The sequence below is a fragment of the Cryptotermes secundus genome, unplaced genomic scaffold, assembly GCF_002891405.2.
Source record: "Cryptotermes secundus unplaced genomic scaffold, Csec_1.0 scaffold20, whole genome shotgun sequence".
NCBI classification, from domain to species: Eukaryota; Metazoa; Arthropoda; class Insecta; order Blattodea; family Kalotermitidae; genus Cryptotermes; species Cryptotermes secundus.
Genome location: NW_019744406.1, coordinates 267,236 through 283,174, shown reverse-complemented (window position 1 = coordinate 283,174; position 15,939 = coordinate 267,236). Strand labels below are relative to the sequence as shown.

Genomic DNA, 15,939 nt, shown 5'->3' with positions numbered 1-15,939 from the left:
ACAGTTCATTAGAGCACACAATCTAGTGCTCTCAGCCTATCATTAGACGATTTCTGGTAACGGCTCCAACAATGGCTATTCCTCTGCCTCCGGGCTCAAATTCTATCTTCATAGACTCCTGTACAGGACTTACTCTGTTGCCCCAAAGATCTTCATGATAACTCCTCGGTATGGACCACGTAGAAAACACAGTTTTTCTGTTGTTGTAGACGAGTGTTTACCGCGCCGTTGCGTGTCAATTTTCGCAGCGCGAACCACAGAAAACACCGCCTCCAACAATTCCTCTGATGCATGTTGATTTGTTGCCGTGGGAACCACTTTGTTTACGATCGTTACCTAGGAACGGTTCTAGACGCTACAGTATTCTGCCAAGTAATAAGAGAATTTGAGCAATGTTCATGACACAAAATGTTACTCTTATATAATTAGTTCTAATACGAAGGCACGTGTGCATGCAAGTTTCATGTTTCATGTTCATTAATAGCTGAGTCTCGATGGGTCAAATTTGGATCCAGTGCACGGCAAAAATATGATGTTTCTTCCAAGTTACGTACAGTTACACTCTTGTAGTCTCGCCTACGTTTTAGAAGACCTAAGAACAGAATATACGAAATAGCTTTATCAATTATTTCGTATGGATGGAATTATTCAGCAGAATTTTGTGATGAATTGTACTAAAGTGAATACCATCGTTGCTTCAGGAAATGACCTTATGTCATTCCATTACAAAAATTAAATATCTGCAATAAGATTTATACAGTAAATTAAACCATGAATTCTAGGAATAATGATTCTCATATTTCTAATCTAGCCCACTGGAAAGATAAAGGTAACAGGCCTGTGAGGGTCACAGGGTTGTGAGACACCGAGGCTTCCACATTCTCTAGACATTTGATTCACAGATGGCAGTGAGGATGTCAGCCTTATGCACCGGCCGCCCTTCACCCCCAGGAAGATTCTTGGTACTCATTAGAGGCTAAATCTACTCCAAGGTCATAGTGCGGCTGGAAAGGTTAGGTCAATTGAAAAGTCCAGTGGCCTTATCGGGAAATGAACCCACTACCATTCGACTTCTAATATAGTGTCTCAACCGAGTACGCTACCGCGAATTTCACACACTAATTCTATCTAGTATATCTCCGGATTAGAACCCTGCAGTCTAATGGACGTATTGTCAATAAGAAGAACCAATCAGCAGAAACAATGCTGAGTCCTTTAAGTTCGTTTCTCACCCCCACAATCTACCTCCCCAACGTTCAGCTTGACCCTGTTTTTCCATTTCTCTCAAGATCTTCCAAATTGTTTTGTCTCAGGTGGTTCCAAACCAGAATTCACTATACATTTCTTATCTCTCCCATCGACATACATGGCCAGCCCCTCGTAGTTTCAAAAGATTCTATGCTATAGCAATACTAGTTGACTTGCATGCACTGCAAGTTTCCTCGTTAAGGCGCATCCACATTGCTCGTGCTCATGTGACTCGCTATGCTCGCGAGTAATGTGGACGATATGACAAGTACCGAGACAATCAAATTCTAAATTTTTAATTTAAAAACTATAGCCAATAAATTAAAATACTACAGCCTATACACACTACGAGTAAATATACGGATCCTCACGCGCCGAAGCCTGGCGAGCAACTGAAGTAATGTGGACGAAGATTTACGAGCACAAGTAAAAGCCAGACGAGTCTCCCGACGAGCACAAGCCTGGCGAGCACGAGCACGAGTAATGTGGACGCACCTTTACGGTAAGTTACCAACCCTCTCTTACCAAATTGTTCACTGGGACCAAAACACGTTGCTTTCAAACGCATATAATCTGTATTGATTCCTCAAAGTAAGAAAAATTAATGGTTTTAATTAAAATTCTTTCAGGCTCTGTTTCTGGCCCACTCGCTATTGTCTTCAACTGTTGTTACGTGAACACAATTTATTGCACCCGGAACTTGTTCTCTCTTAGTTAGATATTTCCTCCATAAGCTTTAAATAAATCTCCTTTGTTGAAGGATCTGTTATAATCCTTCATACTCCCAAGTTCTCGATACAAAGGATAGATCTTTCACAGTAGAGTCGCCAAAATTATTAACAGAGAATTTCGTGAAGTGAAGAATTCGAAAAGATTTCCGAGGCGAAGTATACAAAGAGAAGTAGTTCTGAAAGTATTTCCATCCGAGGACACGTGGGAAATTTCCCTTTTCATACTATTCTCAAACCAAGTGTGCGTACGAAAAATTAATTTTACGAGATACTGAGGCGTAAGAAAGTTCGGGAATGGTACAAATATGGGAACAGCCTCTGTGTTGAGAAAACTCCTTCTGAAGGTACATATGTGTATGTACCAGTCCGAGAAGAAATATAGTTTTCAGGTCCTCCGGGGTTCGATTCGGGCGGAGTTATTTCGCTTCATCACCGTGTCTAGACCGGCCATGACCTTTGGGTACATGTGCTATTTCCCTGGGGTTAAAACGTTCGTGGCGAAATGCTAAGAATGCGCCGATTTTCACCCCCACTCGGCCATGTCTCATTTAAAGCACTGAGAGACTTTTACCTTTACCGTCCATTTACTGTCGATACAGTTTAGCTTTAAGCTCATCTTGCTATTCAAAGCTATTGTTTTTCGATGTGCCATTTAACGATGCTGTCAGTGTCAAAGATGCCCATAGTAGCGTAGTTGGTTGAGGGGCTATGCCACAAGCCAGAAGGTAGCGGGTTCAATTCCCAATGAGGTCATTGGATTTTTCAATTGGCCTAATCCTTCCAACCGCACTATGGCCCTGTTGTCAACTCAACCTCTAACAGAAATGAGAACCAAGAATCTTCGTAGGGTTAAAGGGCGGCCGGAGCGTAAGGCTGACAACCTTACCGCCATCTGTGAGCCGACTGTTTAGAGAAAGTCTGGGAGCCTCGACGTCCCACCACCCTATGGGCCTCCACGGCCTGTTACAGAGAGAGCTTTACTTTTTTCTATCAGTATCAAGATTATGTTGCTTCGGATTTTAGGATGATAAAGAGGAATCTGATGTGGCCTAATCGAGTTACCATAACGGAATTTGTCTGCAGGGACAGAAGAAAACTACGAAAAATCTGTCAGTATAGCCGGTTTCTCGGCCGAGATTTGAACCAGACACCTCTGCAATACAACTCTAGATCACTGAAAGCACCCTGTTTGCTTGATGTTATCAGTTGATGAAATGTTATATTATATGTTCGTATGATCACTTAAGGTAAGATCAACGTAATTTAGAAGCTTAAATAGATGCATCAATGGCTACGGTATGGGCGATCGGGATTCGATTCCCGGAATGATAAGGATTATTATTTGTTAGACAGCATTCGGATCAACTGTGACTCACTCAGCCTATACAGCGGATCTCAGGGGCTTTTTCAAAGGGCGAAAGCGGCCGGAGCGTTGAAAACATCTGTTGCGAATATTCATTTGTAGAGCTTTATCGCTTTACAAGTGCCAGCCTGGACAGCTAGGTAGCCGAGAAATCGGGATTCGATTATTCGCTACAGGAGTAGGTTTTAACCCCTTCACAGCGTCCAATCCGACTCCAGGGCCCGGGGGCGGTATTCCCAGAGGTTAAACGGTCGGGCTGTGAAACTGGCTACTAACCTCCGTCGAGGTCGCGCCCTAGCTCACGCGGTTAGTCCCACCGCGGCGTTCCGGGTTCGACCCCGGGTCTGGTGGACAAAGTGGCGCTGGGCAAGTTTTCTCCGAGTACTTCGGTTTCCCCTGCCAATCTTCATTCCACCAATTGCTCCACAATCACCCTCACCTATCATCTGGGGCTGGTACAATAGGCCAGACGTGGCCGCAGTACAAGGGACTTAGTCCCACCCCACTAGCATTAAAAAAAATATTCCCACCCCACTAGCTGTGTAACAAGGATTCAAACCCTGATATTAATTATAAGAAATGAGAATAACAAGCAAACACGAACTGTCATGACCGAAATTTGTTGTTGCATATATTGACCTCTTCATTTTGCCTTGGAGACCCAAACATTGTAAATATTGTGACAGATTTGATCAACGCGTTGCCAGGCAACAGCTCTGTAAACACGGTCCAACACGCAGCAGTAGATGAGGGTGTGTTTTCTATGTCGTCCACCCTGAGGATCGGTGGAACAACGGAGATATCCAACCCGTTTTTGAGCAGCAGGTCGGTAAATACACTTCCGCGTAAACAGTGACGTCAGCAACAATAGAGACGGTGTTTTCCGTAGGGTCTGTGCAGAGTGCTTATAAAAGAAGTAAATGCAGTGACAGAGTTAATTCAGGGGCAGTTACGAGTCAGCCGTAAGCTGGAGGAGTAAGTCCAGAAGAATTTTTAGTTTCGAGGTTCCAGAGTAATTGATGACAAAATAGCAAGAGGACTTCATAGTGATTTGAAGTGCTACTTTCTGTGTTGAGATCCGTTGCCAGGAGACGACTAGTGAAGACAGATAAACCTAGTGCGTGTGCAGCGGTGAACTGGAAAATGTGTAAATCAGCGATAGCGCTGTATTTCAGTGTGATGAAGGAATTTTGTGACCAAGGTGATGATAAATCCAATCATCCGAACTACAACCCGTCATTTTCGTCACGCGTACCACCCTACACATGACAATATGGTTGTGTAACAGAGTTGCGAAAGGGGGTAGATATGGATTTAGAAGGATCTATCATGGACTCTGTAGGTAATTTTATGGAGATACTCAGGACACGTGTACAGAACATCCGTTAGAGAAGCAGTTAGGCAAGTCTCGGGTTACTGGCACGCTGACGGAAACGAGTCCAGTCGACTCGAATCGAATATAACTCACTAAGAAGCTGCAAAATGCAGGCCCTTGTAGGCTTCCATTGCACATTTGTCACCTTGCATAAATGAATCACCGTCAGTTGGATGTGACGGTCTGCTGTTACAGTCCCTCAGTGATTCAGGATAGATTCGACTTTACAGGACACCGTTCTGTTAGTGTTTCAACAGCCATATTCGGACGGAGGAACACCGATACAACAGGCTTCTCGTTAGATTCCATGTTGAAGGAAAGGGAAAAGTTAAAATTGCTTTTGTTGTAAGTGTATCGATATATTCCTCCAGTTAAGTCCCCCCTGCAGCATCTCATTCCTTTCTACTCTCAGAGGAAGGGAAATCCCAGTACGACTGTTGATCCAGAAAAGACACGAAACGGCACAGAGGGATTTTCTGCGCCGCTCAGGGAAACAGTTGAGGGTGTATTACTTGGTATGCAGGTACGCATGATGAGGTTTCGAGTGCGTCAACACATATCGTACCATGCTAGATTTATAGTTCGTTTCTGTTAACATCTTCCCTTCTACCGCGGAAACGAAAAGAAGCACAAAAACTTTGAAATTAAATGTTCATGTATTTTTATACAGCCCCAAATTATGATGCCAATATAGTGTACATCACTGACTACTGAAACGTTCTTTACACGTAACGCAAGCATGTATGATTGTTATGATCCTACACATTTTGAGACTGAATGTTGAGACAGCATGTACCTCCGAAACTTCGACAGTGTAGCCAACATTCGCACGGCGTAACGACCAGAAAACGGAATTAATGTCAGTTGTATGGTTATGACGATGGGCTAGGCGTGTAGCTTAGATGTAAAGATGTTCAAGAACTGTATCTGGCATTAAAATGAAGGATCCGGGATGGGTCAGTCCGTACACTGACTGGCTACGGACTGGACTACAGAGGGGTCGGAGTTCGAGTCCAACATATTTCTCTTCTTCACATTGGTCATACCGGTTCTGGGGCCCATCTCGACCAGTGGGTATGGAGTGCTCTTTTCCCGTGAGAGAAAGCGGCCGGGGCCTGAAGCTGACCACTCACCAACTAGGGCCGAGGTCAAGAATACGTGGATCTATTCATCCACTCCACCATACGTCTTAATTAAGCACAGGGACAACTCTTGGACTTCTATGAAAGCGGAAGGTAACATTATCATCTGCCGGTCACCGTAGCCAAGCGGTCTAAGGCATGAACTGTCTTCGCTCGCTTGGAAGCCGGGATCGTGGGTTCGAATCCCACTCAGGGCATGGATGTTTAGTGTTTGTGTCTGTATGTGCTTTTTTCTGTGTTTGTATACAGGTAGAGACCTTGCGACGAGCTGATCACCCACCCAAGGAGTCCTACCGAATATCTAAGATCTAGTAAACCGAATTGAAACGGAGAGTTTCATGGAGGTAGGCCAAGGCCCAAATTGGGGCTGTAGCGCCACAGGGGAAAAGAAAATCATCATCATCATTGGCAAATCAGCCCTTTTTGAGCCGAAACTTTCCTTAGAACATTGTGTCAGTTTCGTCTGTTAAAAGAGGCCATCAAGTTTTCACTTTGGATTTCATAGCAAGGTCGACAGCCTTTCGTACAGCCCCAAACCTGGAGGACCAGGTCCCTGTATTTATGTCCCCTAGTTACAGGATGGCCCAGTTATACCCCCAGGCACCGTGTTCCCTTTCCATCGCCATCTGTGATACTCAGGGCTACGGTGGAGGTGTTCCTCCACATGAGGTAGATAATACTGTATCTGATTTTAATTATCTATGCGCAGCTTATTTAATGATGCTGACAGTAGCGTAAACTCTTATAACTCCAGTTCGTAGGTTGGTTCGTAATTAACGAGTCAGAAGTGTTGAAGGAAGTGGTCGCAACCTATTAGAGGCACTTATCCGGACAGAGATAAACCAAGATACGAGTATACCTCGATCAGGATAATGCATTACCTCTTGATCCAGCATGCTAAGTATGAAGTAAAGCTGTCCCTGTAACAGACCGTGAAGGCCCATAGGGTTGTGAGACGTTGAGGGTCCCACATTATCGAGACAATCGGCTCAAAGATGGCGGTAAGGTTGTCAGCCTTACGCGCCGGCCGCGCTTTACTCCCCAGGAAAATTATTTAATTAATTCCTGGTACTCATTTCTGTTAGAGGCTGAGTCGACCCCAGGGCCTAGAGCGGCTGGAAAGATTAGGTCAACTGAAAAAAAATCAATGACCTCATCGGGACTTGAACCCACGACCAAATTAAATATCTTTCTTGTAATGTGAACTGTTTTGCTACTTCTCAGAGTAAGGTCCGGGGATGGATTTTGTTTATATTTTTAAGTTCGTCGTGGTTTAGCGATGCCGTATTATATCATAATGTTATTTATGAACATTCCATTGAACCTCTAATGACATCGGATTTTTATGAAATATAGCAATAAGATTATGCTCTATTATTTAAGGGTGTTTCTTATCTTTAACAACTTAAAAACCCGTCAAGAAGACAAAGAGTAAGTGCCATTTATTTTAATACGGTGGGCAGCAGGGTGTGTTAATTTTGTTGATAAATTTGAGGTTATGTTTGCGGCATCATTCATGAAGCCTGTAGAATCCCGTGCTGCAGTTGGGGCTGACTATCTATTCTTGGTTGGATGCATTGTCTGACACTATTCTCATCTCATCCGCAGTAAAGTGTGTTTTCGCCCCAGCTCCGTGGTGATATGTCTTCATTTATGTGTACCGTGCCTAGCGGCGGGATGGGATTTGCAGTCCACTGATCCTGTCTGAAAGAATTGTCTTTCGCCCGTTCTGTCTGTACACGAAGTCGAGCAGAAATATATCGATGAATGTTAAAACTCTGCACATCAGAAAACAGTTTGCAGCAATTTGTACGGTCCTTGTACTGAGAACCTTCTAAATTTTTCTTATTATTTGTCCAGAATGTTGTATATTTCCTAAAGTTCTTAACATGACGTATGTACTTCCCTACGAAAAATAATTATTACGAACCTTTTGACATAATATTTGTCACCTCAGAGTTCACGTTTAGAATTGATTGGTTGGTATTCATTCAGAACAGAACCTTTTATCTTCTCGCCTACTGTCTCAAAACGTAAAAATTGGAATTACGCGATTTTGCCTGTGGTTCTGTATGGATGTAAAACTTGGTCTCTGACATTAAGGGAGGAACATAGGCTGAGAGTGTTTGAGAACAGAGTGCTGAGGAGAATATTTGTACCGAAGAGAGATGAAGTGACAGGAAGTTGTAGAAAATATCAGAGCTTACAGAAGATGATTGAAGGCTGACAATCTTTATTGCTTCTTGTAGTCAAGAAAATAAAGTATCAGCGCTTACAGAAGAACATAAGTTGAGTGTGAGAACACCGTGCTGAGGAGAATATCTGAAACTAAGAGACAGAAAAGTAACAGGGGATGGGAAAACTGTATAATGAGGAGCTATAAAATGTCTGCTTTTCAGCCAGAGTTACGAAAGTGATCATATATGCGCTAAGAAGTACAGATCATGTTATTCACATGAGACAAATCGGAAATGCATACAGAATTGTAATCAGAAACCCTGAAGAGAAGGGGGTACTTGGGGGGATGTAGACGCAGGTTAGAAGAAAACATTAAAGCGAACGTTAAAGGAATATGACCTGAGAATGTTGACAATTCATCTGGTTCCAGTTAAGATTCATTTGGGGAGGGGGTCTCATGAACAAGGTAACGAGACATCATGGGAAATTCTTGAATATGTGAGCTGGTATCAGTTCCTCAAGAAGGACTGGTAGAGTTTATTGTAATCGTGAGCTTTCGCTGTACACTCTATACTTAATGCGTATTTCAGATGCAGTTCAGAAATGTGCATTGTTCGGTTTTACCTGATATGGTGAGTGACCTGAACTCTATCCCCTACACAACGCCTCCCGTAACGTACATCATCACACGGCCATCCTCAATTGAACTTATTTCGCTTCATCACCGTGTCTAGACCGGCCATGACCTTTGGGTACATGTGCTATTTCCCTGGGGTTAAAACGTTCGTGGCGAAATGCTAAGAATGCGCCGATTTTCACCCCCACTCGGCCATGTCTCATTTAAAGCACTGAGAGACTTTTACCTTTACCGTCCATTTACTGTCGATACAGTTTATCTTTAAGCTCATCTTGCTATTCAAAGCTATTGTTTTTCGATTGGTTATTTAAGGACGCTGCCACTATCAAATGACCGTCTCTATGATCTAGTGGTCCTGGCTACAGATCCAGAGGTCCTGGTTCGATTCCCAGCGCTACCTGATTTTCTGAGAAGTAGTGGATCTGGAACGGGGTCCACTTAGCCTCGTTAGGATAACTGAGGAGTTATTTCAAGGAAATCGCGGCTCCGGTCTAGAAAACCGAAATTAACGGCCGTGGGGATTCGTTCCGCCGATCACGCGGCACCCTCTATCCGCTAAAGTTGGCACTAACTTCGCCGACAAGCGGCGTTCGCTCGGTCGGTATAGTTCGCTTGCGCTTGTTTGTTTTGCCAGTATCATAGAGGCCCGCGGTAGCGTAGTTGGTTGAGGCACTATGCTACAAGCCAGAAGGTCGCGGGTTCTATTCCCGATAAGATCATTGGATTCATCAATTGACCTAATCCTTCCAGCAGCACTATGGCCCTGGGGTCGACTCATCCTCTAACAGAAATGAGTACCAGGACTCTTCCTGGGGGATAAAAGGCTGCCGGCGCGTAAGGCTGACAACCTCACCGTCATCTGTTAGCCGACTGTCTAGAAAATGTTGGAACCTCGACGTGTCATAACCTTATAGGCCTCTACGGTCTGTTCCTGGGATAGCTTTACCCTTTTTTTTTTTACTTTTTATTGTTACAAAAACATACATTCATGTGAGCCCACTCAGCTGTATCCTGAAGCGAAAAGTACACATGTTCTCCCAACATAATAAAATGATCCGTCTGCTTTAAGAGAGTTCCAGCCTGTTTATTTGCAGAGAATATTGTCCCGCGCTAGCTCTTCATGCAGTCATCATTAGACAAGCTATTCATTATAATCACGTGCAGCAATATCTACCTTGCTGCCTTCAGCAATTACTGAAAGTATTGCAGTTATCCCCAAAATTCTCGCTCCTACGTTAAATATGACTGCTAACAATGTGTCATTATATATTCCTACCGATCTGAAGTACAAATTCCAATTAGGACTTCCCTTCGTAACAAAATACCATCTGCACGCAGGACTTATCGTCTATTGTTTTCATGTCCAGTCCATGCAATCAGTCGCTGCCTGCTCAGAAAGCCGCCATGTAATTCACGAGGGAAACATTGGTTTGTTTCCCTTAATTATATCAAATTGAAATCATGTGGATATTTGTACTGTGTAATACCGTCATTGTCAGATATAGCCTACATGACGGGTCGGAAACTTTCTGCTCCCGAAAAGTTCTAAGTGCTGGGTTATAACGCCATATATTCCGTTGAAAATTAAATGACGTTTCGAGAGATCATGTCGCCTACATCTTCAGGGTTGAATAAGCCAAACAAGAAGCCTCTACTTGTCACCTGTTTTCACACTGGTTTCCAGTTTGTCTTAATTTTCGGCCAGGAAGATGGAGGCGATATATTCCTCCGAAACGTCGGTTTGACTTTCAGTGGACTATACGGCGTTATATCCTAAAAGACAGAACTCTTCGGAAAATAAAATGTTTGTACAATGAATCAACTAGCAAACTTTCGGACTGTCTTTTTTATACCGTGGGATATAGGACGTTATGAAACAAGGAAGGAAACATGAAACACGAGTAAAGTACGAAATTTTCGAAGAACCACATTCTTTTTCTGTTACTTTCGTCAGACGCTGTACCTTCAGTTAGCCGCTGAAGAGCTTCTGTAATTGTCTCGTGCCCTCTAAATGACGTCTGAATTTGTGAATAGTGTTAATGAAACGAATTCTGAGTAACACTGCACAATTAAGGAAACTGTCTCACTTAGATAAATCCTTGTTCCAGGATTATAAAAAGAAAATTACTAGTGTTTACTAAACATATAACTTACGTCCCTTTACATATAAATCTACATTTTGCAAATTACGATTGGTTGGTTGAGGCACTATGCTACAAGCCGGAAGGTAGCGGGTTCGATTCCCGATATGGTCATTAGATTTTTAATTGAATTAACCCTTCCAACCACACTGTAGCCCTGGGGTCGACTTAGCCTCTAACAGAAGTGAGTACCAGGAATCTTCCTGGGGGGGGGGTAAAGTGCGGCCGGAGCGTAAGGCTGACGTCACCCTCATCTGTCAGTGGTTTTGTAGAAATGTGTTAGAGGCTCAGTCAACTCCGGGGCCGTAGTGCGGCTGGATGAATTAAATCAATTGAAAAAAAAACACATCGGGACTCGAACCCGCGACCTTTCGGCTTGTAGTATAGTACCTCAAGCAACTACGCTACCGCGTGCCCCCACAACTTTACATACACTTTCCAAATATATGTTAAATGTATGTATACAGTGTTTTGTAAATAATTACCAAACTGACTGGCATGTTTATACCCAAGTCACGAAGAAAACTCGGAAAGGAATTCTTTCGTTTTGCTATATGCCGATATATATATATATCTTGACGTAATAAAACTTATATTTGTCACTAAGAACCTGGAAACGAAAGCAGTTAAAATTCTGCTTAAAAAAGGAATTTATAAGTGGAAAATTTTCTCCTTGCGGAGGAAATGTAACATTTCCGAGAAATTTCTGGTAATGTATATGAAACAGTATAACGTTCCAATGCTTGTCAGGCTTTCTTCGAACCGAGGAGTAGCGTGTTTAGCAGTTAACGCTGAAAATACTCCTTTCAGTAGATTGGTGAAACCCCAGCGGCGATTCAGTTCAGAACCCATACCAACACAATAGGAGGGAGAAATGGTGAGAGAGGGGGGTATTTACTCTTCAGTTTCCAAGAAACACTTTGTGCCATAAATCAACAGGGATATTGTTACATATATCTTTATTTTTGAATGCTGCATGATGCTATCATTTTTAATAACGCTTACATTTATCTGCTCCCTGTATGGAGGCGGCTTAGAATACCTCCACGGCAGCGCAGCGAGTTATAGAAGGCAATGGAAAGGGAGTCTGGTGCCTGGGTTTATAACCGGATCACTCTGTTACTGGGGGACATAAATATTAGAGACCTGGTTCTCCAAGTTGGGAGTTGGCCGCAAGGCTGACGACCTTGCCCTGGCAAAGAATTGTTGTGTCGGAATCCAAAGAAGTGAAAACCAGATCAAATTTGGTAAAATTTTGTAACGAAATGTATTGCTCAAAATTTGCTCTTTTGCTCCTGGTGCTGCTGATGATGAACTCTCTACTCTGTATATAATAAGAGCCAACTACTATACATTATGATAGTTCCTGATGCCAATCATTCTGAGTATTTGAGGTTTACACAATTTGTGGCCGTGCCATAGCTCAGGCGGTTCAGGTTTGAGCCCAGGTCAGATCATGTGGGATTTGTGGCGGACATAATGGCACTGGGGCAAATTTTCTCCGAGTTCTTCGGTTTCCCCTGCCAATTGTTATTCAGCCGACTGCTCCACATTCATCATCTACAATCTGGGAGTGGTGCAATAAGCCAATTAGTGGCTGACGTACAAAGTGGGCTCAGTCTCACCTCACCCCTAGAAACTAAAAAATCTTATAGAGTTGGTGCCAATATTCGTGATGGGGTTGTGGGTGGGCTTGGGGTAGCATTAAGTCACGGAGTTTGGTGAAGTTAACTGAACTGGACACTTCTTTAAATTTTCTGATACATATTTTAACTGCACGAACGTTTTACTGAGCATGTTCTCGTATACGTGGAATTTCCGACGCAGTGTAACGGAATCAAGTGCATTTTCGTTTTGTATACGTTATTCACCCTGTAACGCCGTTATGACGCTGGGCACTAAGCGCTGTTTCCGTGAGTATAACCAACTTCGTGACGTCACTGCCAATGTGTAATGAAATTACTGTCTTATTTGTGTTTCCGGTGATACTGAAGGTGAAGCCCATTACATCCCCATCGCAACGCAATACCGAGACGTACTAAGCGCTGCCTTGTTTATTCTTTCATAATTGCAATAAAGATTATCTCAGTGTTCTGCAAATTTCACTGCACATTTCGCCTGCTATTGTATTGGCTGTTTCGATCCCCATTATGGTTATGTACGTCAGCGATTTTGAAATCATATTGCTATTGGCTGTAATAAAGAGTAACCGAGGGGGGATGATAGCTTATATCGGGTACTATTGTATCACAATATTACATTTCAGCATCCTGTTTTTTTAATTCGCTTAGTGGGGGGTGGATTCCAACAGGGTCCACTCTGAACGGCGGCCACTGTTTGGTCTATTGTAGCGTGCCCCGGGTGATTATGATGATGGAGAATTTGGTGGAATGAAGATTGCCAGGGGAAACCGAAGTACTCGGAGAAAACCTGCCCCAGCGCCACTTTGTCCACCACAAATCCTACTTGACCAGACCCCGGGATCGAACCCGGGCCGCCACGGTGGGAAGCCAACGACTAACCGCTTGAGCTATGGCGTGGCTTCAGCATCCTGTTGCGCTGTGTAGATCTGACTTAGGGGGTTTCTGCGCCGTCTAAGTGCAACGCCGTTTGTTGCTCCTTTATTGGACACAATTTCACTACATGTTTCGGCTTAACTGGTCATCTTCAGGTATACAGTTGTAGTTAAGGCTTCTGCTGCTCATTGTAATGTCTGTTATGCCGAAACATGCAGTGAAATAGTCCAATAAAAGAACAGCGAACCACGGCTCAGAAATTCGTAAGTCAGACTCTTGTTTCAGATTAAGCCTATCGCTCGAACCCTGGGATCGTGGATTCGAATCTGTGTGCGTTTATTCTGTGTTTGCGTTGTTCTGCGTGTAGGTAGAGGTCTTTCGACGGGCAGATCCCCGTCCAAGGAGCATAGGATCAAGAAAGTGAAAAAGCGACAAGGCCCAACAAAGGACTGTAGAGCCTCAGTATTATTGTTTCAGACTGTTTAAAAATGTGAGTGATATACTTGTATTCAGGTTGGTGATATGCAAAGTATACAGATTTTTATTCCTCCGGCTTGGAAATACGGACCGTATGGGCTAGAGGTGGTGGAAATCAGATACACAGTGAGTGAGCAAATGTTTTCATCTCTTGTATAGTGCCCTGTGAACAATTTCCGTGTCGGCCATTATTGAGCAGAGCTCTAAAGAACGAACGAATTCTTGCGGAAGGAGATAGTAGTCAAAGGAAATAATGTCTCATGAGCTTATTAATTTCCCGTCTAGAAAACCGAAATTAACGGCCGTGGGGAATCGTTGCGCTGACCGCGTGACACCCTCTATCCGCACAAGTTAGCACTAACTTCGCCGACTAGCGGCGGTCGCTCGGTTGGTATAGTTCGCTTGCGGACTCAAGTCACGGAGTTTTCTTTTTGTTTTGAGCTTGTTAATTATTTCGCAAACGTTTGGAATGATTATAACAATATGAAATACTACACCATCTTGTAAATTTCTTATTTATCTATACATTTTTAAATATAATTCTGAAGTTTCTTCGAGCTGCAGACCGCATAATGAATTTTAGAATTCGCGTTTCATACTTATCTCACTCTGCATATTTCAGAACACTGGAGGGGTGGATCACACACGTTCATCAATACGTATCAGCGTCAGTATCGTGTCACGTGTGTCTTAACGGGTCGTCTAGGTATCACTTGATGAATGTCTTCTACTCCCTTTTGCCATTGGTGATCTGATATCCTTCTGGAGAATGCCGTCTTCTTGGATGTGGCGACGTGTAGATATTTTTAAACCGACGTTTCGGAGGAACGTATCGCCTCCATCTTCATGGTATAAGGAATCCGCGAGCGATGAACCAGCGTGAGCAGGTATCTACACACATTCCAGAAGACGACATTCTTCATAGGAACCGCCATGAAAACCTCAGATCTTACACGGTATCCTTCTGGATCCGTATTTATTTACAGGAAATATATTCGGCATTCTGTACGCAACATGTGAACGAAATGCTGATGCAACTTCCTACAGAATATGATTATATATTCAAGAAACGTATAAAATATTTTCAACGTCTCGAACAGCAGCCACATAGATATGAATTAAACATATGGATTAAAAGTAAATAATAATGAATATTTTAATTCGTAATAATCATTAATACAACTTAATATACATAATTATTTGCCTCAGAAATCTAATACATTTCGATCTGTTTAAGTTATAAAATTCTGTCGTATCAGGTACCGTGAGTTGCAGGCCCATCGTCTCTGTCCACGTGTCATCGCGTAAAAGTCTTCCTTAGTAGGTCGTGCCATCTGTGTATGGAGCTTGAAGATCTAATCGTCATAACGATGTCATTCAACTCCTCAGGCGCCCTGTGAGTAAGCGCTATAGGCGAGATTCTGGGCATCGAACCCAGTATCGAAACTGCGTCGAGAATCATAACCAGAAGGGTGAGCCACAATTGTCTGAGGAGGTGCAGAATCACCAGCCAACTTCCTGCATAACTGGAAGATTGCCAGAGCGAATGAAAGGACGAAAGAGCCGAAACTCAACTGCAGAGCATTCCATGCCTTGATGCCCAGGATGCCTATGAACAGGGGAATGAGGGTGAGGGCCTTCAGCAGCAGGAACACTGCAATTGGGACCAGAATCTTCTTCAGCTTTCCCTTCTTCCTCCTGCGAGCTGGAAACAGAAACATGTGCGTGTTACTAGACAGCGTTAATGTTGCAACACCACCTGCCTACTCAGGATTCACGAGCAGTTCACAAAGCATACCTTGTAATCAAATTTGATTCTTATAAAGTTATTATTATTATTATNGGAGCCCGAACCAGGGCCCGGATTTTGATGACATGTCATATTTTTTTTCCTTGTATCCTATGCGATGCTCTTAAATATATAAATCTCGGATATGAGCTGCTGGTTACAGAAATATAATTTTTATAGGTAATTTTTTTTAATTTTTCAGACATTTTTAGGTTTAAGGTCATTTTTTCATTTTGGGGGTAATTTTCTGGTAAATGTTTGGACTTTTAAGGGTATTTCTTGTCATTTTTGGCCATTTTAGGGAATTTTTCTTCATATGATTTCTGAAATGTGAATAACATG

At 43.0% G+C, this 15,939-nt stretch overlaps 2 protein-coding genes across 3 annotated transcripts in view; one reads left to right on the top strand and one right to left on the bottom strand.

Moving 5' to 3' along the window:
• Positions 1–15,939, top strand: part of LOC111874632 — a 627,779-nt gene that overhangs the window by 388,433 nt on the left and 223,407 nt on the right. The window lies entirely within an intron of this gene.
• The window catches only part of LOC117283114, a 6,023-nt gene continuing 5,073 nt past the window's right edge, over positions 14,990–15,939 (bottom strand). The window contains exon 3 of the mRNA XM_033755539.1: positions 14,990–15,513. Coding sequence (XP_033611430.1) covers positions 15,194–15,513 — 320 coding nt within the window. The 3' untranslated portion in view covers positions 14,990–15,193. The remainder of the gene's footprint in view (positions 15,514–15,939) is intronic.